The sequence below is a fragment of the Lonchura striata genome, chromosome 3 (genome assembly GCF_046129695.1).
Source record: "Lonchura striata isolate bLonStr1 chromosome 3, bLonStr1.mat, whole genome shotgun sequence".
Classification (NCBI taxonomy): Eukaryota; Metazoa; Chordata; class Aves; order Passeriformes; family Estrildidae; genus Lonchura; species Lonchura striata.
In genome coordinates this window covers 54,389,038-54,415,058 of record NC_134605.1, presented here as the reverse complement: position 1 = coordinate 54,415,058, position 26,021 = coordinate 54,389,038, and the positions used below count along the sequence as shown (strand labels likewise).

At 38.4% G+C, this 26,021-nt stretch overlaps 1 protein-coding gene across 8 annotated transcripts in view; it reads left to right on the top strand.

The window, feature by feature from the left end:
- The window catches only part of ARID1B (AT-rich interaction domain 1B), a 325,490-nt gene that overhangs the window by 179,194 nt on the left and 120,275 nt on the right, over positions 1-26,021 (top strand). For 6 of the 8 annotated variants that reach the window (XM_077782156.1, XM_077782157.1, XM_077782158.1 and 3 more), the window contains exon 5: positions 2,140-2,181. The exons of the other annotated variants lie outside the window; for them this stretch is intronic. In XM_077782156.1, coding sequence (XP_077638282.1) covers positions 2,140-2,181 — 42 coding nt within the window. The remainder of the gene's footprint in view (positions 1-2,139; positions 2,182-26,021) is intronic. 8 annotated transcript variants of the gene reach the window in all.

Below are 26,021 nucleotides of genomic sequence, written 5' to 3'. Positions count from 1 at the left end.
TGGGCTGTTCAGGGAGGTGGTGGAATCACTGTTCCTGGAAGTCTTCAAGAAACAACTGGACATAGCACTTGGTGCTGTGGTCTGGTTGACATAGTTTTGTTTCATCAAAGGTTGGACTTGAAGATCTTGGAGCTCTTTTCCAACCTTTATGATTCTGTGATTAAGACTGGAGATAGCATCTGGGATATCTGACTCCATAATACTGGACAGAGAAAACAGAGTAAGTTTGAAAAAGCTTTTGGGATCTGTCTAGTGGTGGTAACTGGATGCTGTACCAAAACAGTAAGCCTAGTGAAAATGAGCATTCACACTTCAGATGTGTACCACATTAACCTAACTAAGATGCTTCTGATAGTGGAATTACTTTTTTCAGAAACCACCTGCGTGTCTGAGTAGGGCACTGTATTGTGACAAGCAGTCCTACAGTTATTTCCAATCCAATGGCTGATTATTCTTTTTGGCCCTGGGCAAGTCACTTAACCCTCTGTCTGTTTCTTCATCTGTAAAATATATTATGGATATTTATCAGTCTCACCAGGACTGATTGTTTAATATTTATAAAGTGCCTAAAGGATTAGAAGCTTAATATAAGGAGCTAATATGTATCATATAATTTTAGATTGATTTTATTTACTTGAATTTTTTTCCCTACCTCCTATTGAATGAGATGCTATTTTGTAGCCTCTTACTGTCATTCCTAATTACCTGGACAGGTCACAATTGGGTAACTCCAGGTTCATTTTCTTCATTTATTCCTAGTTCCTATAAACGCTTTATCAACCTTCCACTTTTTTTTTCTCCTCCCTTTTTTAATTTAGAGATGAAGAAATACCATATGTTGCTAGATCGTGACATAAATATATTTAAGTGCTGCCATCATTGTTAGTTTATCAGCCTTTCCATTATAAACCCTCTTGTTCAGCGGTTTATAACTCTAGCATTATAACATGCTTCAGGGTGAAACTTCACGTTCATTTTTTCCCTCTTGATTTGCTTTAAATCCTTCACTCTTCTTAAGTTAAACTGGAGATTAGATACATTAGTTATACTAGTTGTATAAATTATAATGCAGCACTAGGCATTCTAAATAAGATGTAAATCAGAGAAACAGAGAATTTCCTAGTTGTTAAACTGTGAGCTTGAGAGGAGAGATCTGGGATTCTTTCCATGAGTGTGTCCCTGGCTTGGCACATTACTAAAAAATTATTCAGTCTCTTTCTGCCTCACTCTTCTCTCTCTATATTGGGATGATGACATTTCTGACTTCACTGGTGTATTGGGAAGCTTAATTAATTAGAATTCATAAAAGACCGAGATTCTCAGGTGAAAGGTGCCAAAGTGTGAAGTATTTTTAAAGAGTCTAATGAAAAATTGGTGTGCCTGCTTTCCTATGTCTGTTCCTGTTACTGCAGTTTAGTTCATATAAACGCTAGAGCTGTGCAGTGTGTGGCAAGCAGCAAGGGCTTTGATCTGGAGCACCACTCGATGACCTGACAGCTTGCTTTTCTCGGACTTTCAAACATTCACTGTATCTCTCAGCCAGCTGAGAGGTCTCAGCCTTTGCCTGGGGAGTTTGTGTTCCCCGAATTCTAGTTTTCAAACAGTTCTCTAGTGCAAGACAGGACAGGAGCCTGCAACCAAGACCTTGACTGCAGAGTTTCCCCTTGTTGCTGTTCCACTTGGTGCAGGTGCAGAGGTACCCAGCCTGCTTAGAAGGTAACAGGGAGGAGAAGAGGTCAGGGGTTTCCAGCTTTTTATTTTTGCTGGGACTTAGCATGGCAGATCATTCTGGTTGTGCTTAGGCAGCTTTTTGGTGTAGTCAAAACTCTGTATGGAGAAAAATATTCCAGCTGTAGCACAGTAAATTCTGGGACACTGGCAGTTACTCTTTATGTCATTCAGGGCAGAGAAACCTTGTTTGTGTCCTGAAGGATACTCTCTGAGTTTCCTCACTTGAGGGCTTCTATTGTCAGCTGTTAGTTTTGCACATCCTATCATGTGCTATTTTCCTAGGGTTGATCCAGACTGGCACCTTCATTTACAGATCTCTTCTTTGCCTGGACTGTGCTGCTGTGCTCAGGAGAGAGAGGTTCTTGGTGGTGGCTAAATTTGAAATTATCTTTCTCCTTATAATTTCAGGTTGAAGTCTTGGCCTCCGAGGATGCTACATTTGGACACAAGGTGTGTAGTTTGGTGCAGTTTTGTTATATAGGTCCCAACAATATGAATTTTTGGATGTGATGCCACAGAAAATGACAATTTGCAACCTGAGAATCGAGGATTCTGTGACTTGCATCCATCAATTCAGAAGCGTCCCCTTGTGTGTGGTCATTTGAGAATGGCACATGGGCTGTTTTAATCCTTTTCTTGATATAAAACTGTGAGCAAGTTTTACTTGCAGAAACCCATGTGCAAACATGTAATGTCAGCTTAGCAGCAGTTTTTAAGATTGGACTTACCCAAATGCTGAATTTGTTCTTGTTCCATAGATTTGCAACTCAGAAATTGTACTTGTTGTCTGCTTGGCAGTCTACTGAGTAAGCCACTTTGTTCAGGCCCTTTTTCACAGAGCATCTCAAGTAGAAAGTAGTGCATTGAACAGCTGCATCACCCTGTGTTCAACTGTAGATCAGCGTGTGGCGGGCAATAGTGGTGTTGGAAAGATGACTTCAGACCTGCCCAGCTACGTGGGTGGGCTATGTCCTACCTAGTGCTCAAGTTTCTTTGGCCAGTGAGCATTGTGATGTTGACCACCGTTTTAATTGAGCACTAATAACAGATGATTTTAATGAAGGCAGATTATGTGTAGGCTATAACCATTAAGCCAGGAAGAGTGGATGGGGAAGGGAAAAAAGAGATTGTAGGGACAGTAGGCTAAATCGTGGCAGTGGAGTTTCCTGTGGCTGAAGACCCATATGCTGTGATGCTACTGCAGGTGGAAAAATAGCAGTGCTGTTACTATTAAGGTAAAAAGGAAAAGCAAGGAAATATTGAATAAGTTCTCCAGGTTTATGTGGAATACAATAAGCAAAATTAACCAGCAGGGGAGAAAAAAAGCTTTAAAAGTACATAAATATTCATGATGCCAGAATTTACATTGTGTCTATATTGTACATTTTTATGTTGATATGTGATAAAGTGATTTCAATAAATTATTAGAAAACAAACAGAGCTACTCTGGTATTATTTGAAGTATATAATGTATGGTAGTTTGCAGTATTTTCTGATTTTTATTTAATACCCAGCAAGCATACAGAATATTCATTGAATATTTAATAAACCTGGAGGGTCAGCTCTTGTGAGCTCATCTCCATAATCCTTCAGACTAGGTGGGTAAAAAGAAATATTACTGATGATTATTGTTGCCAGTCACTCTCAGAGCTAAAAAAAATCATTGTGGAGGAGGCTTCTGAGTTTTTTTCATGGCTAGATTTACAAGGTGTTTTTGTGTCTTGTCATCCTGATGGACATTCTTTCAAACTCCTTTTTATTACAAAAATTTTTAAGAGTTTTCTGTTGCTAAGCTTCTGTTTTACAAAACTGAATCAGTTTGTTACCAGCTCTGACCATCAATGTCCAGAGTCCCCAGCATCTTTTTTCCTAAGATTCATCTTCAGAACTATGAGGGTCTTTTAAACTCTCTTATAATAGTAGCTTTATTTTGTATAGTGAACTGTCTATGTCTAGGAATGTAATGTACTTTTTATCAATCAAAAAGAAAGCTAAATATATAATCCAAAACTTGTTAATATCAGAATTTATTTTTGCTGTCTATTTAGAGATGCTGCAAAAGCACTTTATTCCCTTCTCTCCCTTAAAAGGTGCTTTCTTTACTGTCTGTCTCAATGATAAATAAATGCCAGTGTCTGTTACATTAACAGATGACTTTGTGTGCCAACAGAGAATGTGTATAAGCAAAAATTTTTAAATGAAAAAAAGTTAATTTTATAAATTAGGAAGTAATTTGATAGGATAACACAGTTGACCAGGTAACACAGTTGAGAAGGATGTAAAGTTAAAAATTTGCACCATGCAGTGCTTTCCTTGGTACCTGCTTTTAGCCTGAATTTTCCTCCAGGGCTATTGTAGACTGTTGAGGGGAGCTATCTTTTTCGGGTTTGGGTGTAGAATATGTCTCAGCTTGAAACATTGTAGGGCCCCTTTGTATGCAGGAGCAGAAGCACAGTTTGCTGCAGGGGATGACTCTTCTTTTGACTGCATCCATTCCACCTATCCTTAGATGCCACTTAGTTTTAGGCTGTTGACAGGCTGCGTTGCCTGTAGATACATACAAAAAATAGTGTCTTTAAAAAAAAAAAGATATTTGTAGGCTACTAAAAGAATGTACAATGTCATTTGTTATTCTTAAATTTTCCGTAATGTCAGTCTCATGGTAAATATGCGTACTGGCAGCAAATGGGTTTGTTTCCCAGGAAAAGGTTCTGAATGAGACATCAGAATGTTGTTCACCTTTGGTGTAGTTACCATTGGCAAAGTGAAGATCTGGCTGATGTAGTGTGCCCCTTGAATGCCTGAGTCTTGGATGGTGATCATCATCCTCATAAGTGTTTGTAGAAATCAGCTACATTATGCTTTTGATACAAGTTATGCATATTGATTTAGACAAAATAATTCTTATTTTAGAAAATAAAATGAAAACAAAAGGAATTGTGTCAAACTGTCAAAATATCCAGGGAAAAGGCACCTTGAAGTACCAAATTCTGTCTTTGCTCCTTAGGCATGGAACAGGTGCAAATTGCGAACCATTAATAGTAGTCCTTAAAAATGTTTCCTCCTTCTCAACTTTTTAATAAGGAATCAGTCTTCCCCAAACAAATGTAGGACATAAGGCATTTAGTAGAGTAAAAATTACATTTTAATGTGAACTTCTTGTTTTCATTTTGTGCATATGTGAGACCAGTAGTGTTTAAAAGACCATAAAAATCTAAGCACATTTTCAATCAGTTTAAAAAAGTTGTCGTTCAATAAGTATAAATATGTACAGATTTGATTGCATTGCTGTCCAAAGATTTATTTTGGTTGAATAGAAGGAAGTAAACCCATTCAGCTTTCTGTGCAACTAATTTTACAGAAGGAGGAAGCTATTGGTGTGCTGCAACAGCTCTTTCAAAGATGGTACACATGGTGGTCAGTTTAATTTACACATTTATTTGTGTGTGTGCTTGGATGCATGTTTGTTTATAAAGAAAAAACCTTCCAGCTTTTGATTGGTTCTTTCATTTCAATATTTAGAGGAGTTGTGATATATGTACGGTTACGCATGGAGAGATATAGAGGGGGAATGACCATGTAGAAAATCATAAACAGCTGATAGGTGATCTGGGACAGGCTTAATAGTTATGCCTGGTTTGTTCAAATTCTGATGAGCATAAACATATAATAAATTTCTTCAAAACCATAATTGTCAAGAAAGTAACTTAGAGTAAGAGTTCACTCTTACTCTATAGATGGAGTGATATCTGCCAAGCCTGTAGTCAACACACAGGAATGTACTTCAAAGTTGGAAACTGTTTGAGTCTCATTAATCTTACTAAAGCCTAATGATGATGTGTAAAATACTAAAAGTACCAATTTAATTTTTGTTTATTTTATTGAGTAGGAAGTTATATTTTAGCAGATGGGACCAGTGTTTGCAGATGGCAGAGGGAATAGGTGGAATACAAAGATATGATAAGAAAGAGAAAAAAAAATAAGGTGCACAGGGCAGAAGTAAAAGGTAAAGTTACCCTTTTTGAATGATGCTCATTTAAAGACCAAGGCAATGAACAAATAAAAATAGGAGTGTAGGAATTTTTAAAATCCTCCTAAGAGATTCAGATGGTCAATTTCCATTAGAACCTTTTTATCCGTGGGGAAGAATTGAAAACCTTAGTCTGAAAGGTTGGTTATTATGTAAAGGTTTAACCCACATTTTATTGTTGTAGGGACTGCATCAGTTGGAATTACAGTGTCAAATGCAGTAGCACACACTTCATACAGGCTGCAAATAGTGTCTGTTATCCCTATCTATAACAGGATGCCTGACTTTTTAAATACCTGTGCTCAGTTTACTCTCCCTCCCTTTCCTTAAGGCTTTTACTGTCAGCATCCACCTGACCCAAATAACATAGGGTAGGGGAGGCTTCATTCAGTTAAGCCTGGTGAGATCACCTCGTGCACGTGTCCCAGCCAGTCTGTGGACCTGCGGAGTGCCATCAGCCGTGTTGGCAGCGCTGGCCACAGAGCCCGCCCTCTGCAGCTAATGCCGAGGTGCAGTGAGCCCAGCTTAGTGCTGCATTAATAGAAATAAGTTTGTTAATGGCAGTCCAGCAGCTACATGTCAGAAGGCTCACAAGTTTGGGCAACAGGAAAAGAGATACTTCTGTTCCCACAGTGGGGGAGCTCCACCAAGAACAGGACTCTCTTATTTGGTAGTGAGCTTTAATCCTTCCATTGTGTGTAGTTTTAAGCTGTGTTGTGATGTAATTGGCTTAATCATTACTATTATGTTGCTTTGCACAAGTTAAGATTGTAATTTGACATATGGAAATAAATGGCAACTGGATTAGTGATTTGCAGGTGTCATTTAAAAATGGGGCAGGGAAGAAATCCTTTCGTATTTTGCAAGTGGCATGTTTGCTAATGTACAGAGGCAGAATTAACCACACAACTGCATCTCACACTGTTTTGAAGTAGGAGTGAGCTTCACTTGTTCTTTTCTGGGACTGTGTGCTGCTGGGGTTGAGGAAAAAGAATCTCATTCCCGATGGAAGTGTTCACTGTAGGAGTGATTTTATGTTTCCTTTGCAGAAAACAAATACAGGAGTAAGGATTTGTCTTTGATCAAGAAATCAGCAAAATGGAGAGACAGCTCTATCAAAGAAATACAGCAAGTGTGGTATCTCTGATGTGGATGTGTCTGTATGGTGGAGCTTCCAGCATTGTTCATGAAACTAGCTGTATTTTTGTTTTATGACACAACATAAAGTGATGACCTTGTCTCCATAATTTAGTAACTCTGGAAGTTGTTTAGAGAGTCTATTCCTAAGTCTTTTAAAGTATGTGCTGCTGGATTGCATTTTTAAAGTGTTCTTTCTCTGATACAGGATACATGTTTTAAGAATCAAATGTGCTCAGGACTAAAATATTTTTCCTCCCAAACATACTCCTTTTACTCCAGTTTATTAAGGTGTTTTTTGGGTTGCTTTGGTGAGGGAGTGCTGGGCAGAGTGGGGAGGTTCATAGTTTTAGGGGAGTGGTTTTGCTTTCCTCCACCTCGTAGATGTTGCAGTATTGAAGCAATCAGCACATCATAGTGCATCTTCCATGGTTTTATTTTCATATCCCAGATAGCAGAAGTTCAAATCCCAAGGGTAAATTGAGCTACACGGTGTAGCTATGTGTCAGCTTCCTGGTTTGAAGCATAGGACATCAAAGGGAATACATTTGGTGGCTGACTGTGAGTTATGACTGTGCAAACCTAGAAAGAAACTGTTGTTCTTGCAATATCTGTAACAGAACCCTTGAGCTATGAGATGGAGATGGCATGAGATAAAATTGAGAGACATGTTCTCATGAGACATTTTTCTTTTTTTTTTCTTTCTTTTTTTTTTTTTATTAGCTTGATTGCAATAAAATAATACTTCTTGGAAAGAAAACGAAAATAACCAATTGAAAGAGAAGAAAAAGTAAACATAAAAATTGTTCTCTTCTAATGCTTGCCTTATTTAAGACAGCTTTCTTTTGTTGAAGACTGTAAGCAGCCTTTGCTCCTGCCATCTGGTGGTTGCTAATAACAGTTGCATCTTCAAAGCCAAATTAAATTGTTTTAAAGCCAATTAATCCCTTTCAGAAGAGAATGTTTTCAAGGGTCAGAATTATCTCTGTCTTGATGTGTTGACACTTGGATTGTCTGTGTATGCTTAGTATATGGGAAAATACAGAGAAATTAGTCCTCATTTTCATCTGTCTTTGCACTGTTGACTTAGATAGGAACCTGGGAGTTGTAAATAAGTTTTTGGGTTTGTTTTAGCTTAGAAAAAAATAGATACTCATATTAACCTCCAGTAAATCCTGTTTTGCTACTCATAGGAGAGTTAGGATTGCATGTTTTCAGAGTTCTGTTTTTCTTTTCTTTGTGGACTGGTTTCTACCTGAGGTGTTCAGATGACCATAAGGATTTTCCAAACTCTTTTCTTTGACTCATTGTTAAAGTTGTGTTTTGGGGTTGCAGAAGTCTCCCGAGTGCCCTCCGTGCTGGGTGTTTTCCAAGAGTAGAGAATACCATTATAGCAGGGACAGGGAATAAGGTGCTCTTTTTATATTCTTAGGGTCCCCTTACAGATGTATCAAAGTGTTTTGAAGCACTTATGACTAAGTAGTAGTAACTTGAACACGTTTCTTTCTGAACAACCTGCGCATATCACTGCTATGCTATTTGTGACAGTCCAAGAAAACATAAAACCGAGAAATTGTGATGATGTTTTACAAATTTAATCTCCATAATCAATAATCCATAATCAATTTTTAATGTCTGGTAAGTTTAGTCTCAATAAATACCTCTATGGTTTGTGGGCTTTTTTCCCCAATTAGTTTTATGCTAATTAAGAGGCACACCAAGAGATTTGTGGCCATAAGTTCCTCTCCATCCATCACACAGTCCTAACTGTGGTCCAGCTTCATCCTGAGTGCTGCAGGCAGTAGAGGAGTATATCTAACCACCTTAAGTATGGAGGGTGGTTCCAAAAAACATCCACTTGTGGTGCTCCACTCCTCATAATTATGTCCCACTTGTCATATGGAGAAGATTTTAAAGCTCTCTGGGAGGATGGAAAAATGTGCAGGCTTCCTGGAGATTGTGAAGCCTCCTTGTGCTGTGGAGGTGGGTCTGGACAATTCCATAACAATCCTGCATAAAGAAGAAAAGACAAAATAATACACAGAATAGGAGAAAATAAGCTATGTTAGCTAAGAAGCCCCACTTGTCAGAAAGTCAAGATCAGCTGGATAAATGACGTAATAAGAGTTGGTTCTCTTCTCCTTGTGCCCTGTGCCCACACTCCTGTAGTCTCAGGAAAGGCAAGGCAAGGTGAGGCTTTTGGGAGAACCTGTCTCCTGTGGCAATGTCCCTGTGTGTGTACAGCATGTCAGGCTTTCTTGGATATTTCCTTTTTTCTGCCAGTGATCCAAGCTAGCCATAAATACATGTTTAATGTTCCTTTTCAGCATGAAGCATCTCATGGTGCTTGCAGAATAAATACTGATGGCCTCAGGGTTAGGCTTAGGCAGTTTACATGGGTATGTGGTAACATTTATTTTACAAAGCTCCCAAGCACTCTGTGGCAAGCTGGAGTGAGCACAGATGGTAAACGTGCCTTCCTCAGCACCCTTCAACATTGTTGGCCTGTGGTTGGCCCCGTGCCCTGCAACCAGCTGGGATTAGTGCTAAGAAAATGTGAACTGCTGTCTTTCTTCCTATATCATCTTTATTTTGGACATACATAAATGTGATGAACAGCCTTCCTCTCCAGCACTGCACGGTTTAGATTATCAGGGTGTGGATGTGGCCACATTTTGAATTTTGATATGAATTTAAAGCTTCCATTGCCTTTCTGAGAGTACCAGTGTGGAGGTTTCAGAACATGTGCATGCAATTCAAAGTAACTGTTAGGTATTTGCTCAAGTGATGCCTGTAAGTAAGAATCATGGAGTGGTTTGGGTTGAAAGGAGCTTTAAAGATCATCTAGTTTCAACCCTTCTGTCATGGACAGGAATACCTTTCAATTGCATGAGGTTGCTCAGAACTCCATCCAAGCTGGCCTTGAACACCTCCAGGAATGGGGTATCCACAGTTTTTCTGGGCAACCTGTTCCAGTGCCTCACAACCCTCACAGTAAAGACTTAGTGGCTAATTTTGCTTTTCTGATTGATGAGTATCCCTCTTTGCGTGGTCCTGTGCCCATTTAGATTGCCACTATATTAAAATGAACTGCTGCATCATTGAACCATCCAGCTTTTGTGGTGGCACCAGCAGCAGCAATCCATATTTCTCATTGCTGCTTTTATGAAGAGGCAGTCTGTAGTATAGTTTTTCCCTTTCCAAACTTTATGGAAATGCCAGAAGAATGCAAAATTTGGTACTGCTTTCGTGGTGGGATTAAGCATCTCCTCAAAGGTTTGAACCCACCAGTCACTACATCGCAGTGACTTAAGTTTCTACCAGAGAAAAAGAATTTATTTTCTCAGTCTTCCTTCTGTTACTCATTAAATTTTAACTGGTGGGTGCACTCAGGCAGCCCGAGTCTGCTGTGCCTGAGCTGCCTGGCTGGGTGTGCTGCTCTGCATCCTCCCTCGCTCAGCTGCCTCCTGTTGACATGTAAACGGGGTGATGCTTGCTGGATCAGGCGGGTCCTTTACAGTTCCCTGTGGCCCCTTTGATTTACACTGCTGGTTTGAACTTGGAGGGAGTATCAGATTTACCAAGTCATCTAAAAATCAGAACACAAAGTTTGCTTGTAAATACCTGTACATTTTAAATAAATGTTGAGGCAGGTGGTCTCTTTGTTTAGGGGTGGGAAGAGAGCAGTTCAGAATATTTGCAAATAGTTTGCTGTTTCTCCTTGGTGAAGTGAGCGAGTCAGACCAGATTTCTTTTTCTTCTGTAAATTCTACCTGATTGTACAACTGGTGGGACCAGAACCATGCCCTCCAGCAACCAACGCCACCTTGCTACAGAAGGTATGCTCCCATTCAGATTGGAACTTAAAACAACAAAACCCCCAAAAGTATTTATATTTTTAATCAAGCTACTGTTAATGTTAGTGTTTGCTTTTTTTTTTTTTTTTTTTTCCTTAAAGGATACTTTTTTAGAAGCATGAAATACAGATATAGAAAAAAATTCAGATTTCTGCTACATGGCTGCTTCCCCTGATTTCAGAATAGGCTTGTTAAAATTAATACTAGGTTTGAGGGATAGGAATTGCAGAGAGGAGCATGAGAAAGTTGTTGGGTTAGACAGATGTGATTTAGGTTTTCATTTCATCTGTTTTTTTATCCTGAAGACAAGGACAGGTGTGTATCATCGTTCAGAGCTGTGTTTTGCCAGGAAAAGTGCTGTTGACATGTTGCAGATTCCAAGAGGAAAAAGCAATTACAATAATGCAGAATCTGCAGCTTTTTACTGAACATATATGTCTTTTACAGAAGACATAATTTTTTAACTTTGAAGATTCAATTATTTCAGTTTTCTTTTTAAGAACTTACTCTTGTGAGATAAGGTTTTCTAGTGAATTGGGATATTGACAGATAATTTTATTAGATTAGGATGACACTGGGAAATCTTGTTTTTCTAGGTCATTCCTTTGATTTTCTTGGTGAGCAGTTTATTATACAGTGTTTTCATATTTTTTATATAGGAGGATCAAGATTACAGATCATATTGGCATGATTTTCATATTGTTGCAATGTTTTACATGGTTTTATACAATACACATGTGACTATTGTGACAGATTTCTAGTGTAACAATCATTCTGTGTGTTTTATGATTTCACTACTAAATCCTTGCTTCTACATGAGATAGACAACAGACAAATTTACAGTCTCTTTACTAAAACTTGCCTTACCATTTTAATCTGAAGCAAAATAAGCATTATTTGTACTGTTCAATTTAATGTGACTGGCTGTTTTCATTCCATCATCCAGTTCCACCCTCCACTTATCAAGATCTGTTTGAATCTCCCTGAGCCTCCTGTGAAACTTCCTCACAGTGCTATTCCTTGTGTCAGAACTGATGGACTGATTACCTTGTACATGCAATCTATATCAAAGGTGGTTTTACAACTTCAGTCCTTGGGCAAGGGCTGTGCTCTGATGGAGAGATGTGCACCTTAAAATCATCTGTGGGAAGAGCAGTTAGAATACATGCTAATTTAAAAATATATAAATGTATTTTAAGAAGTGAGTTAACTACTGTTTATGAAGGAAAGTAATGAAGTGAATCATGTGACACTGGTTTTTGTTGCACCAAATTAACTAAATACCATTATAGCACATAGGATTCTGCAAAAGCTTTACAGTAATGTAGGAATGTAGGCAGTTTATGTGCTTATTAACTTGTAGGTTTGTTTAGCCATGGTGTGTGCAGAATGCTGCCAAGGTCAAAATTGTTAAGATTCCCCAAGTAGTATTGAGGGAAGGAATTATGTTGGGTAAAGCATTGGGGTTTTTAATTTAGGTAACCGCTTTTTTTTTTTTTTTTTTTACTGGCAGTATTGTGGAAAAGGATCCTGAAGGAGAAATTGAGGGGATGCTGGGTTTGGAAACAGCATGGAATTGGAATTCAGGAAATAGGATTAGAATTGCAGTCTTTGGTGGAGCAAATGTTGAAGGTGATCACAGTACTGTTAGGATCCTGTGTGTTGTCTGGCTTAGTTATAGAGAGGTTTGAAAAGTGAGAAGGAGACGTTCAAACTTGATACAGTGAGCAAGGGAAAGCTAATGGAGCACATTAAAAATGCAAGCTGACCCAGATACACTGTTGAATGGTGCCATGTGGTGTGCAGCTTTATATGGCAGGCTGCAGCGCCTTGTTGACCAGAATAAAAGCTAAAAAAGCTGGTGATAATACCACATTGTTTACAGGTTGAAAGAGAAGATGGAACAATCGGACTGTCCTGTTCTAGTTCATAGGTGACCTCAAGAAAAACAACAATTTTTCTACATAAAAGCAGCTATTGATTTCTGTTAAATGTATACAGTATTTATTTTTTTTTTTTAATTACAGAAATCACTCTTGAGGAATGGTGAAGGTATATGCCTCATTTCCACAAGTGTGTCTGCTTTCTACTCTCTTATTAAAGCGGCGTATACACAGAATCCTGGGAGAGGGAAGAAAAGTTAATACTGTTCTAAGAGTTAGTTGATCTGAGCTAAATTCTTTCTCTCTGGAATATGATGACATTCAGAATGGAAAAGGGAGGCAAAATCCAACCATTAATTTTATGGTACTTCACTTTCAGATTAACTTTGAAGAACTGTTTTAAGATTTGTGAAAGTATCAGAAAATGTTGATACTGTATTATTTTTTAGACAATATCTAAAATACTAAAATAACTACTAGCCGCTGTTTGAAACTTGATGGTAAGTTACTCATTTTAGTACTGAGACAATTTCAACTTGGAATTATTATCTTATTTATAAATACCAGCAAAAGCTTACAGAGGAAATGTTGACATCCCTCTCCACCTATCTCCTGCCCTATTCTCCTGCCTTGCATCTGCCTTAGCTCTCCTTGAACTGTGCAAATGCAGGCATATATGATTGGTAAATTATATATTTTTATAGGACTAGGTGGTTTGAAATTGATTTTTTTTTCCTAGGGCTGTATGTTATAATGCATTTTCAGTTGGTAGAATAATAATAAAAAAGGCTTGCATGTACCTGTGATGCATTTGATTCCTCCCTGCAGTGACTCATTGTGGATCTCTTACAGCTAAGTGCTTGTTCCTTGTGATCAGAGGAAAATGCTACACACCTTCTGCTTCGTGCCTATTAAATTCAAGTTTCTATTGTAGGCAGCATTACACAGCTATCTTAGAGAATTAAAGGGAGGAAAAATACGAAGAACAGTACGTGAAGTGAAAATTCAAAAAGCCACTTTGTTCGCCCTCAGCCCTAATTCTGATTTTTAATGCATTCCTGTTCTCATGCTTGCTTCTTCCAAATTTACAGATTTTCCTCTTATTCAGAGCCCTGGCCTTTGGTGCCATGTTGAAATTAATGACCATAATGGTGCTTGCTATTTTCTATCTCCTGGAATCTAAGTGATGGGTACCAACCTTTTTAATCCTGTTATGTTAAATATAGCAGTTCCTTTATCCGGACCAGTATTTTGAGTTGAAGGAGGGATTGTTTTCTCCAATTTTGTTATCATTTTTTCCCCCTCACCTTTTTCATTCCCTGAGGGACTGGTCTGGAGAACAAAGTGCCCGTGTTCCTGGGAACAGAAATAGATCGTTCCATTCATAATTTAGTGATCTATTTCTGTTTGGCAAAGTTAAGCACATGCTTAACTTCAGGTCTGTGATTAAATCTCACTGACTCCACTATGACTTAAATGCTTTGCAAAACTGTGACTTTTATTCCTATTTCACCATCACACCGTTCCTTCTGTCTCATTACTCTTTTTTTTTCCTTTTTTCTTCCCCCCTCCTCTGCCATGCTGCAAGTTGACTGTGCTTAGTGTCAGCAGTTTATGTTCTGCATGTTTAATGAAGGCTACGGCTCAGCTCAGCATAGCCCTTCCCCTTACGCTAACAGAATTTTGATAAATGAGATTTCCTTGTGTGGAGAGCTGAGAAGAGATTTTGATGGGAAAAGGCAGGGCATGAAATCAGCAGGTGTCAGGGTGAGCAAATCATAGGCGTTTTAATCCAAAAACAAAATAAAGTAGTTGTTATGACTAACTGTCTTCAAAATGTGTAGCTTCCTATGAAGCACAAAAAGGATTTAACAATACACCAGCAAAACAAAAGTAGATTTGGAAGGCAGTAATCTGTACCAACCTTCCTTCTTGCTCTGTATTCCCTGTACCTGCCTACCACCTCAATTGCCAAAATATGCTATATATAGGCAATTGGATTACAATAATTATTGCTGAGTTTAGTGCGTGGAAATGTGTTTCAGTTGTGGTTTATATCCTGTGTTGATCCAAACCATGAGAAAAAATCTATTTTATGCCCATTCAGGTTATTGACTGCAATAGAGGGAACTAGTGGCAGATAAAAAGAAAGTGCTAGCAGATATTGAAAGAAATCTTTAGTTGAAAAGGATTCTTCCTCCTTTCCTGTTTATGTGCTCATTTTTCTGATACTGCTCACTGCATTCTACCCTCCCACCTCTATCCCACAATTCCAGTCTTTCTCCTTCATGTAGATTTAGCTTGTTCAGTGATTGATTTCCTATTCTGATTATATTGCTGTGTAATTTTTAAAAAATGGTTTTGTGTGCTAGCATGTGCCAGTGAGGTATTGGATTGTTGAAATAACATCAAATAATTCACTGAAGATTATAATCTGACATAAATGATTCAAGGGCAGTAATGGATCCTCCATACCTAAAACTGGGGCTATTTTATTACCTTAACTAACATTTCATAGAAGTTTCTGCAGCTGCAGTGGATTAGCAGTGAGTTGTATTTATTGGAGAGATGAAGAGAAAGGACAGTTGGTATGGTTATAGTAATTAATAAATAACATAGTTAATTACTCTGCTGGCTTTCCACTATATTCAGAGATTAATTTAAATCAATTTGCGTTTGCTTCTATTAAAATACTCAACACTGTGTTTTTATACATGCACACAGAAATATAAAATATATATAGACAAAGATGTCTATTTAAATATACATGCAAAATTTTATTTCTTATGTATCTATATTTAGTTATGTAGGTTTTTTCCTCCTTTTTTTTGGCAGGATTTTTGCATGGCTTCAAAAGAGATAATTGCTGATCTTGTAATTTTTTGTTAAGTTGGTTCATATCATACCTGGGCACTAAATCTTCCTGTAATGTCTGCAAAAAGTTTCTCACAATTTTCTACTCCCCTCCAATTGCTCTCTTTTACTGCTGTCAGCCAGGTGCTGACAGGGCCTTCCACAGCTGGGAGGAGCTCAGTGTGACTGCAGTACTCCTCCCTGCAGAAAACCAGGGAAGTACCAACCCCAGGTACCCCAGCTCCTTCTGGCTCGTCGTTTTGTGCATTTCATTTTTGTGACAAAATGGAAGTCACAAGTTTAACATCAAAATACATGAACAGAGAATCGTGTGGATTACATTATCATCAGGCATGTGTGCACACACAGACAGACACAGACACACACACACACATTGTGGCACAGACCCAGCTGCTGGTGGTCATGTGCAGACCTATTTGGTTTGTAAATCACTTAGTCCACCACTCTTCCATTGGCTTTACCAGGGAGTCAGCATTATTTGAACTAGTGGGCTCTCAAGATTTGTTTCAGACACCTTTTTCTCACAGCAACTGAAAAATGGGCTAAAAATAATATTGGATAGGACTGTGCAGAGAATTGTGCTAGTACTCCATGGCCCAGAAGGAGAACAGTGTGGGGCAGATCCCTCTCTGATTTCAGAGGGATTGAACTAGGACTTGAAGATACACTAGAATGCATCCTTCCTAGGAAGGAATGTGTGCCCTCATTTGTCTGGTCTGTGCTCATAGTGATTTGTGATTACTGGAGAGAAGCTGTGCACGGGTAATATGTGCTGTGATCATATCGCCAACAGATTTGAAATATAAGGTCTTAGCAAAACAAAGAAAACCAGTGTTAAAAGGTAAAAAGACAACTATGTCCTTTCCATATTTGAAAGTTAAATCCTGTTTATTTTGCCTTAAATTGTAGGGAGCTGGATAAAGACTGGTTACATATTTTTAATCCCTGGTCACTAAATGTCCCAGTAACTGAAGCCAAAGAAGTTTTACTGGTTTTTGGTTTTTTTGGGGTTTTTTTTTGGTTTTTTTGCTCCCTGCCACTTATTTCCTTCAGACTAGACAGAATGAAATCTTCAGTCTAGAATAGAAATATTTCAAACATATGTAATGAAGTCTTTGTGCAGTAATTTCTAAAATATTGGATTATCTTGTGAAATAATTCAAGGTAATTAAAAACAATACCTTAAATGGCGGCACCTAGTTATTTTTTTTCCCCACTGCATCAATTGTCAGTTTCTTCTTGTAGATCTTTATTGTGAATATACATTTTGCCAGAGAGCATTGCTCACTAAGATTTGGAGTTAGTTTATAATGTTTTACAGTGAGTTAAAGTAATTATACTCTATGACAGTGTAATTTAGGGATTGCGTTCCATATATACACCCTTTTCTTGTGTTCTGGCAAAGACCATATCTATGCTAAATCCGATGAAGTATACATTCCAAATCCCAAATGTTCACATGCTTAAAAAACAGCCCTACTGAGAATGCCTGTCACTTCATGGTGTTGGCCAGGACATCGGTGCCTTACCTTTACATCCCCAACGTGCAAATCGTGCTGTGCTAATCTGCAGCAGGAACCTCACCCCTGGCGGAGCTCTGGCCTAGCCCATCACACCTGGTGCTCTGTGGGCTGGCTGCCACAGCTCTGGGAGCCAGTGCCACCCTCGGCAGGATGCTCCTGCTTAACCATAAATATCTCAAGAGCCATCAATTAGAGGGCTTTCCAAGATGCAGAGTTGTGTGGAGCCTAAGATCTACCCAGAACTAGGTGCCATGGTGTGCAAAATCTGAAATGAACTTCCAGTGAGGCCCAGATGATTGCTGTGCTTCAGCAGAGGAGAACAGTTTGCCTTCTCACTTTGCTACTGGTGCATTTTTAAGGTGTGAGGGGAATAAAAAAGGCCTGTCAGGACTGGATAGATTTCCAGATCTTTCTCTGGTTAGAATTGTCTCTTCTTATTTTAGTCTTATACTTCCAATTTTGCTCTGCAAAGTTATTTGAGTTCAGCATGTTCTAATTTAAAAGTGAAAGATGGTTTTCGCTACACTCAGATACATGCGACCATTGCACTGTGGTCTCCTTGCATACTTCAGCAAGCCTGGAATGCCTCACTGCAGGGCTGGCTTCCCTCAAGGCTCATCTCTGTGTTTTGATAAAGAGATGAAAGGTGCAGAAAAGGGCTGGTGTTGAATGGAAGTTCATTGTCTTGATCTTTGATTTATCCCCTTATCTAGATGTAGAATATCTTACACTTAAATATTTCAGTAACTTAGGGGAAAGAACTGTGAAGTAATACGTTTTTCTAAATTTAATTTTCAAAATGCCAACAAGCTCAGTACATTCTGGGACATGTAACCTCAAAGCACAGAGTCTGAGTGAGCCACTCGAATATGTAAATTGATCAAACACGAGTCGGTAGATTGAAGTGTACATATTTGCATATGTACACTTGTATATGACACTTGGTCTAGAAGACAGTGGATTTGCTTTGCTGGAAAGATGTTCAGGAAAAGTGAATATGACCATTTTGACATCTAGGCTAATCAGTTTAAGAGCAGGTTGCCTTGTTTCTGTAATTGGTTTTGCCCCCTTGTCATTTTAGTATTAAAAAAAATAGGCAAGAGGCCCCAAATAACTGGAAATAAGGCTCAAATGCAACGTTATCTGTTATTATTTCAAAGTTACGGCTCCCTACTGCACAGTAAAGTTTGTGCTAGGAGGCGTAAGTGGAAAAGCTAGGTTCAGTTTCTGTCAATTTTGAGATTTCTTAATGCATGCACTCTGAATTTTTGTGTGCTCGTTGAGAACATCTTGCAAAAGGCTTATGTACATATGAAGTTCTGGCTGCGTATCTGTAGAGCTGTACATGCTCAATTGGAAGTAATAAAATCAAAGATTTTCTATACCTTGGGTCCATTTTGTGCATACTAGCAGCATGGATAGCAGTAATACTAAACTCTTTGGTGAAAATAAAATAAGCCTGAGATTGTCATTGTAGATTGCTCTCAGCTCTGCTTCTTGCTTATGTGTCACTGCTGAGCTATAAGAAAGAGCATAATACATTTAGGAGGAGTGTTGTGGGTGCCAGTTCTTCAGTTTCAAAAGGGCTGTGCAAATGTCTGGTGCTCGGCTCCTCCGTCCCAGAGGCGGCATCTGCCATAGCTGAGCAAAGGGGAAATGTTCCCTTTTTCAAGTCATTGTGTAACAATGGAAAGACAGTTTTTTAAAGTGAATTTTGAAAGTTAGTTACACATTAAATTATTCAAAATTGCAGTATAATATTTCTGTATTTCAAAGTGCTTTATAATAATTCATATTTATGTTTCTGTGGTAAAATGATACAAAGGAATTATTTGTAAAGGGATTGCAAATGGTTTCTATTCTTACATACGTATGATCTTGCAAATCAGAAAGGAAGCAATATTTCAAAAAAGAAGTTTTTTTAAAGTGCATATATGTTAGCATTTTTATTCTGTAGTTGGATCTTGTCATTCCAGACTTAAAAAGGCTTTTTAATACTTGGAACCAGTCTGTGAGGAAATTATAAGATTGGTGATGTGATGAGCAGATGTCTAATTCCCAAATACTATTTGGACATTATCCAGGTTTTGGAATATTTTTCAGGGAGAGAGTCATATGCAGTTTTAATAATTAATTTAGAGAAAGCACTTTTTGCAACTATTTTCTGAATGCAGTTACTTTATTAATTTGTCTCATTTCTTTAATATTATTTATAGAAGAAAACCTTGACATTTTACTAACCTGTCTTTAGGATGATATAAGTTATTTAATAATGTGGATTTGAAAGTCCTAGATAACCAAAGATTATATCATTTCCTTGATATCGTACATATACTAAGAAATGTAATAAGCATATGTGCCTGCTTTCATTCATGTACATACAGCGAGGGAATGAGAACAGCCATGCATGGAACTGATTGCTTCCCATATATTTAGACTTAATTTTTGCGATAAGGGAGCTCTAATCCCATTTTTGAGACCATGTATATTTTTCTTACAATCCTCCAAGCAGCAACTAAAATGCAGAATATTATACTCTGTAATAAGAACTCAACTGTATATTCTCTTGAATGGAAAGTGCTGTTCCTTTGGAGACACTTCTGTCCCCATGGCATAGGTGTGGTTATGCTGAAAGATCCATGGAAAAAATAAGGCATCATTCCTGTTAGTGGTAGAATCCAGTTAGCATAGGAAGTCTTTCACATTAAAAGAGGTTCCTAACTTTTGTCTTAGATTTAAGGATTTTGTGTCTGGAACATAATGCATATTTTCCTCACTATGCTTCCACCCCCTGGGAAAGAAGAAGGAAATGGGAAAACAACATTCTAGGGGAGGCAATTATCCTCTCAGCTTTATCTCCATACTCCTGTTTCACCCTGGAAAAGTAGTGACTGAGTGTTGCTACGACATTACATCTGTGCAATTTATCAAAGCTTATGGGATTTTTACTTAGGTTACAGAAGGCTCATTAGTCATCAAGTCAATTGAACATAGGTCATAATTATTACAGTATTAGAGCATTCTTGAAAAAGATAAATAAGTGTTAGGGCTGTGAGATCTATTGGAATAAAAGTATTATAATAAAAATGTCAGTATTTTAACATCCTTCAAGATCCACAAAACAAACTTGAACCTGAGTTTCAAATAAATTACAGTACTGCAACTAATGATGAAAGTTTAGTGATAAAGGGATGCTAATTTTTGAAACATAAGTCAGTGCAATTGTGAAGGAAGGGACTGTATTTTTGTCTGTTTCTCTAGGACTGTCCTTAATGAGAACATAAAGAGTTTGCATCGAGGAGAGAGTTCCTGTGTGACTAAATTTTGCAAATCTATATGGTTTCAACAGTCTTAGGTGCCAGTTTAAAGAGTAGTAACTTATGGCCTACTAACCACTTACTCCAGAGAATATATTTTCCCATCAGTTCTTGGATTTATCTTGCATGCTTTTTCTGCAGACCATTCTTTTGCATCAGACACCATGGTAGTGTCCACTGTGAGCAGACCAATGTTCAGAGAAGCAAAGACTGATTTACTGATTTACTGACTGATTTACTCCATCATCACTGTAGAGTTGAGGTTGGTGTTAAAGCCATGCTTCCCCTGCCCCCTCCTCCTCCGCTTGTCTCTGGCTACCTTGTTGTATAGTTTATGTTTCTCTGTCTTTACAGTTTTGTAGACAGGCATTGTCCAGACTGTGTCTCATAATGTGCAAGGCAGCTGCAGCATGGTGCATTTGCACTTTGTAAACATCAACACAGAAATTCCCTTGCTGGGTAGAAATTTGCATGCAGCTTGGAGGCATTAAAATACTGCATCTATAGGAAATCTTGTTAGAACTTGATCCATTTGTTGGTTACAGAATCTTGATTATTAATGAAAGGAAATAATGTTCCTGAATTTCAGTTCCAAGTAATGTAGATTTAAAAGGGTTTTTTTAAGCTGTTCCAGGTGTTGGTGGAGGAGTTTTTATAGCATGTTCTCCTTCCACCTGAAATTCTGAAACATTTTCTTAAAGGCTGCTTAAAAGTCTTTCTTATTTTCTGAGAAATTACTTATTAGTACATGATTTTGGATGTTGTTATTAGATGAATTGTCCTTTTCTCAAAAATACGAAATCCAGTATGTATCTGGGTGTACCATCAAGCAGTCAATATCCAATATCTAGGCCAAGGTTTTGATGTTACTGTGTGATGAGTGTGCTTTTTGTTTGCTTCCTTGTAACAGCTGGCAGCAGTCCAACATAAAGTTGTAGAATTTTAGTTGTGTGAATATAAGAATAATCTCTGCATTCTTTAGATTAGGTGTCTATCAGGAGGTCCTTTGACAGATGATACTGCAGAAGATGTTAACTACTCCTAGCTACTTACCAGAAGTTTCAACCCTCATAACACATGTATTTTGCACTAGTCCAGACAATCATAGTTAAAACCATGGGACTCAGGTTGAGTTTCAGTATCTGGGTGCAAGTTTACATTCTCATATCATGATTTTTCTGTAAAAAAAAAAGCAGTGAATGTAGACAGATAGAAGACCCCTAACCTTCATCGTTCAACCCTAACGGTTTGTCAGGAATTGTAGTTACAGGACATGGGAGAATGGCTTCAAACTGAAAAATACTAAACTTACGTTTGATTTTAGGAATAAATTTTTTACTGTGGTGTTGCAAGGCACTGGAACAGGTTGCCCAGAGAAGCTGTGAATACTGCATCTCTGGAAGTGTTCAAAGCCAGGTTGAATGGGGTTTCGAGTAACCTGGTTGAGTGGAGGTTGTCCCAGCCCATGGCATGGGGGCTGGAACTTTAAGGTCCCTTCCAGCCCAAACCATTTTATGATTCTAATTTGCCCCAGCAAGGTCTTTTGAAATAGGGCTGTAGAAGCCTTTGCCCCAGAGGTGAAACAAATTGTTAAGGCTGTTTGCACTCCAAAGTATGTCACCAGTTCCTGGGCAGGCTTTGCGTTACAGGCTGCCACATCCTTCAGCTTTTGGCTTTACCAGATGTATCCATTGAGAAATTAAGAAGACTTGTGTACCTCTGCAAAATTGGATTTGGTCTTAGCCTGCCTCTTCACAAAGAAGTTGTTCATTTCATAAAGCTGGATGTTGGTGTTCAGGAAAAAAGGAAGGTAAAAAGGAAGAAGAAAAGCTGAGCAGATGCATTTCTTAGCACAGGGTGATGTTCGTGGGTCCTGTTCAGCGACATGTGCTATGCCTTTAAATTGCCAGAATGAAGAAACCTCAGTAGCTCTTGAACACTTCTTATGAGCAGTAAATGCAGTGCAGAAAGAAAAGCAGTGTCTATTGTAGGGCTTTATAAAGGTTCCTGTAACAGCATTTAACTTAGTGCTTTTTTCACTGTAACCTGTTGCGACCTAGCTGAGTGGCCTTCATTCACTTTGCTGGGTTTTATAGAGAACAGGAGTGAAATCAGCAATCATATGAGGGAAATTAAAAATTTTTTAAGTTTTTCTATCAGTTGATTTAAACCCATTTTTTTTCTTGTCTATTGGCTTTACCCCAAGTTGCATTGTTTTCAGGGAATCTGTTGAGAGTGACACAGTACCTGACATTATAAAAGGTAATAAGCTGGAATTTGGTATGTCTCCTCCATCTATTTGTATGAAGTAAGCAGCTTGGAAGGCCATGCAACAGAGTAACACTGGCATTTTAAAACAGTGAAATTTTTATTTGTATAACTACTCTATGTCATTGTTTCTTTTAAGCAAAGATTCAAATGAGCAATGAGTTAAGATGAAAGGTGTTGGAAGGATACAGGTGGTAGGTCTTTTGTTCTGTGCTCTTAGCAGAAGAAGCAGGCTTTGGCCCTGTGGTGGCACAGAAGAAAGAAGCAGCACAGAAAGCTGAATAGTTAACCACATCTTTGTGAACACTCTTAGTCTGTTCAGGGGACAGAAGCACAGATCCTCCACCAGTATTTCCACTGTGAAACAGTCTCAGGCCTTGCTTTGCCCTTCTCATTTGTTTTGTGGCTGTAGCAGCTTGTGTGTGAAAAACCAGTAGTAAAGATCCATTGGTAGACATGGGGGTAAGGAAGATTTTTCTCTTTGTCCTATGCACAAGCTGTTATTCTTCCCTGCCCAGCTTTGTATAAGGGGTTTAACACCAAATTGTTCCCATAGCTACACTGTATGGAACAATGCTGGTACACAGAACTATATAATGAGAAGTTATAAAAGATTAATTTAATAAATAAAGAAAATCCTCCCTATCTTGTTCAGGTCCATTTTGGAAAGCAAGGATGGGAAGATCATCAGTGATTAACTATATCTGGTGTTAAATCTGCCAATGAAAAAGAAATTATTCTGGGGTAGAAATTTGAAAGTGGTTTTGAGAAAACAAGGGAGCAAAAAGATCAGGAAGAAGATGAAAAATTAAATGCTATTTTAAAATTATGATGTGTTCTAGCTAAAACAATGTGTAAGCTCTCAAGTACTTAGTGCAAGGAATTGAAAGCAACCCCCTCCCTTTAGACTGAAATAGGTACATAGCTTGCCTAGACTTTGCTTCCAGAAAGTCTTGGGTTTTTGTCATTATGTGCTGTTTAACCCTGTACTGGGTAAAATTTGCAGTTATGCACACAGCTAACCAAACAGCAGGAATGCACTGTGCTAATGGTCTGGGTATATGTCTAACTGTTCTTTTTCTTTTGTAGCATTTTCTTCTCTTTTGGGCTGAACTAGAAAATACGCTCAACCTGTGCTACCAGTGATGACAACAGCACAAATTTAGTACATCTCGCTTAGAATTTCAAAGAAGATAATTTGGCTGTTAGATTTCAGAAGACTTTCCATGTTTGTAATACGTTCAAAAATTTCAACTGTGCTGACGTTATACTGTGGAAAATCTTTTGAATTCAATTCCTATCCTGATTTCCCAGGCCACTGTTCATGCCCTCAATGTCCGGCTGTTGAGAGGATCTCAGACTGTAGAGCTGATGCACTCCTGCCCCGTAGGGTGAGCAGATTTCAGGAGCACACCCAGGTCTGGGATGGTCCCACCACCATCCACGGGTAGCTCCTCCATCAGAACATGACTCTGAATCCCAGAGCAGGGAAGTCTCAGAGCAAGTAGCTCACCTGAGATTAGTCCTACAGCACCAGTTTGAGAGCTGTGGGGAGACCGCATATCTAGGAGCCCATTAGCCTTAAGTTGGCATAATGGCCATGGAGGTAGAGAATTTCTGTTGGTACTCTCATTTGCTCAGATTGAACACAGGAGATGGCAGTGTGATGTTAATTTACTTTTGTCTTTTTGTTTAGCTAGTGAAACACTTGTTTTATGTTCAAATAGATATGTAGGATTTTAATCTAGATGTATTAAACAGACAACAAATAAAAACTGTGCTTTGTGGGCACCTCACTAGTGTTGAAAACCAGAAGGCTAATGTCTGCAGTAAGCAGCACCATCTAAAGCAGTACCTAACTGTGTTAGATCTCATAAATCCTTTATACTTAAAGGAAAAGAAATTCTGCTTGCAATAACATGAAATGTAAAACTTTCTACCTCAAGCAACAAACCCATCTGTCAAAGCTAGTCTGTAAAGCAGAGCCCCACTGGATGATCTGAAGGGCAGAAAACAGCTGTGCTGTATTCCAGGCTGGCTTTTGTTAGCAAATAGTCTTTGGGTAATATTTATCAATGCGCTGGTCTTCCTTTAAGAAAATCCAAACGGGTTGCTTGTGTATATGCTGAGAAGTTTAGCCCCAAAGAACAAGTTTGGAAAGGCAGAAGGAAATGGAGACCTGCCAAGCCTGTTGGCTGGAGTCATGGACAAGAGCAAGGCCTGTCTGAACTGCCACTCAGTTTTTATTCTGCGAGTTTGCAGGGTTGGTGATTAGAGTGGCTTTCGCCCAATTATGCTGTGATTATTCCGCTGCACTGTAATTGACTGGGGAGATATGCTAATACCTGTCATTTGGGATGATAAAAGATGAGCGGAGGACGCAATGCATTATTTAGCTGGCTGTGTGATAGATGAGGGATGCGCAGAGTACTTTAATTGCTGAGAAGAGAGGTTAAGCTGAACGAACGGATGAATTAGAAATGAGTTTTTTTATGGCTTGTGGAAAAGTGAAATAAAGGGAAATGTGCTTTAAAACTGTAGCAGCAGATAGAAGCAAACACGACAAGATGCGGTCTTTTAGGCAGCTTACTTTCGTAATTTAAATATATAAGACAAAACACGGTTTAGTGCTCAGTAAATAATAGTAACAATAATGATAAGAAATGCTCGGTGAGTTCATATCCTTGCCAACAAAATTGTTGTAGAAGGAACTGGTTTTGTTTGAGGTAAAATTTGGCTATTTGGATCCCTTGCAATTTCTGTTGCAGTTCAGACCTTTAAAACATTGTTTCAAAGGGCTGTGGTACCACTGGTGAATAATGTTTTGTGTGCACAGGTCAACTATAGATTTACATAAATAATATCATGCATACACATACATATATACACACACACACAAAATCTCTTGAGTATTTGTGTTATACAGTTAATAAGTGCACAGAGAGAGAAGTGAGAGAAAATGAATATTCATAACAGTTGGAGGAGTGTAATGATACAATTAGCAGGAGTATACAAATAACTCACAAGTGACAAAGCTCTTACCCTTTGGGTGGGAAGGTCATTAGAAACTGTATCTTCTTTAAAAAAATAAAATAGCTAATGAGAAACAGTGAAGGTGTCCAGTAATTTTCCTATTGTGTCATTCTTTGCATTTACACACGCCTTAGTCTGTGGTTCAGAAAAATATTTGGAGTCTGTTGCACAAAGACATCGGATAGTTTTTTGGAAAAGACTCCCAGTTCGAAGTTAGCAAAATAAGGTATCTGTCTGGTTGCAACTGAACCTTTATAAAATGGGGGAAATTATCTGTGGCATGGTTGATTGTCCCCAAACCTATCTGCTGGCAGTCTGCTGCTTGTCCATTACAGTAAATTCATTTTTTCCAGAAAATACTGGCTCTT